Raw genomic sequence first — 675 nt, forward strand, 5'->3', positions numbered from 1 at the left:
CCGGTAGGGCCAGATCCTCGACCGGGACCTGTGTCGCAACAGCTCCCCAGAACCCCTCGCTCGCGTCCGTGTACAAACAGACCATCTTGTCCGGGTCTGGGTGGGACAACGGGACCATCGGTCGAAACACTCCAGGTGGTCCGGGGACCACCCGAAAGAACTCAGCGCAACACGAGTCAATGCCGTCTTCTTCCGGGAGTCGGCCGCTTTGGCCGCAATATCCAACAGCTTCGTCAATGGGGCTACCAGCTCCGTGTACTGCGGGATGTTCCCCCTCATCCAGTTCGTGGTGCACGGGAACTGCTGGAGATCCGCTGCCGTCTGCGGCGGCCCCAAATCACACAAGCCTGGATCCGTTCCGGGGCATGCGCCACGCCGTCTGCCGAAATCTCTTTCCCACACCATACGGTCCGGGTGGTGTAAAATACACACTTCCCAGGGTGCAACTTCAGTCCGTACGCGTGGTAGATCTCAAGCACTTTACGCAACAGGCGCAACAACTCGTCCGTAGTCTGGGCATACCCCAACAATCCGAGCCGTCCGTGCATCAGGAGGTCCCCGAACAACTCATCGACCACCCCTTGGCAATAGGCCACCGCATCGGTCTGGGTCTGGCCCATCAGGACTCGGGTCGGGGTCACAACACCTACGGGGGTCATGAAGGAGTAGTACTCC

General features: G+C 60.4%; 1 protein-coding gene across 1 annotated transcript in view; it reads right to left on the bottom strand.

Annotated features, from left to right (window-relative positions):
• Nucleotides 1-675, bottom strand: part of H257_10358 (hypothetical protein) — a gene marked incomplete at its 3' end in the record, with an annotated part of 5,622 nt that overhangs the window by 4,212 nt on the left and 735 nt on the right. Inside the window, exons 2-3 of the mRNA XM_009836875.1 lie at nucleotides 431-646; nucleotides 23-321 (exon numbers count right to left, since the gene is read on the bottom strand). Of these exons, the coding sequence (XP_009835177.1) occupies nucleotides 23-321; nucleotides 431-646 (515 nt within the window). The remainder of the gene's footprint in view (nucleotides 1-22; nucleotides 322-430; nucleotides 647-675) is intronic.

Source organism: Aphanomyces astaci, assembly GCF_000520075.1.
Source record: "Aphanomyces astaci strain APO3 unplaced genomic scaffold supercont1.27, whole genome shotgun sequence".
Lineage (NCBI taxonomy): Eukaryota > Oomycota > Saprolegniomycetes > Saprolegniales > Verrucalvaceae > Aphanomyces > Aphanomyces astaci.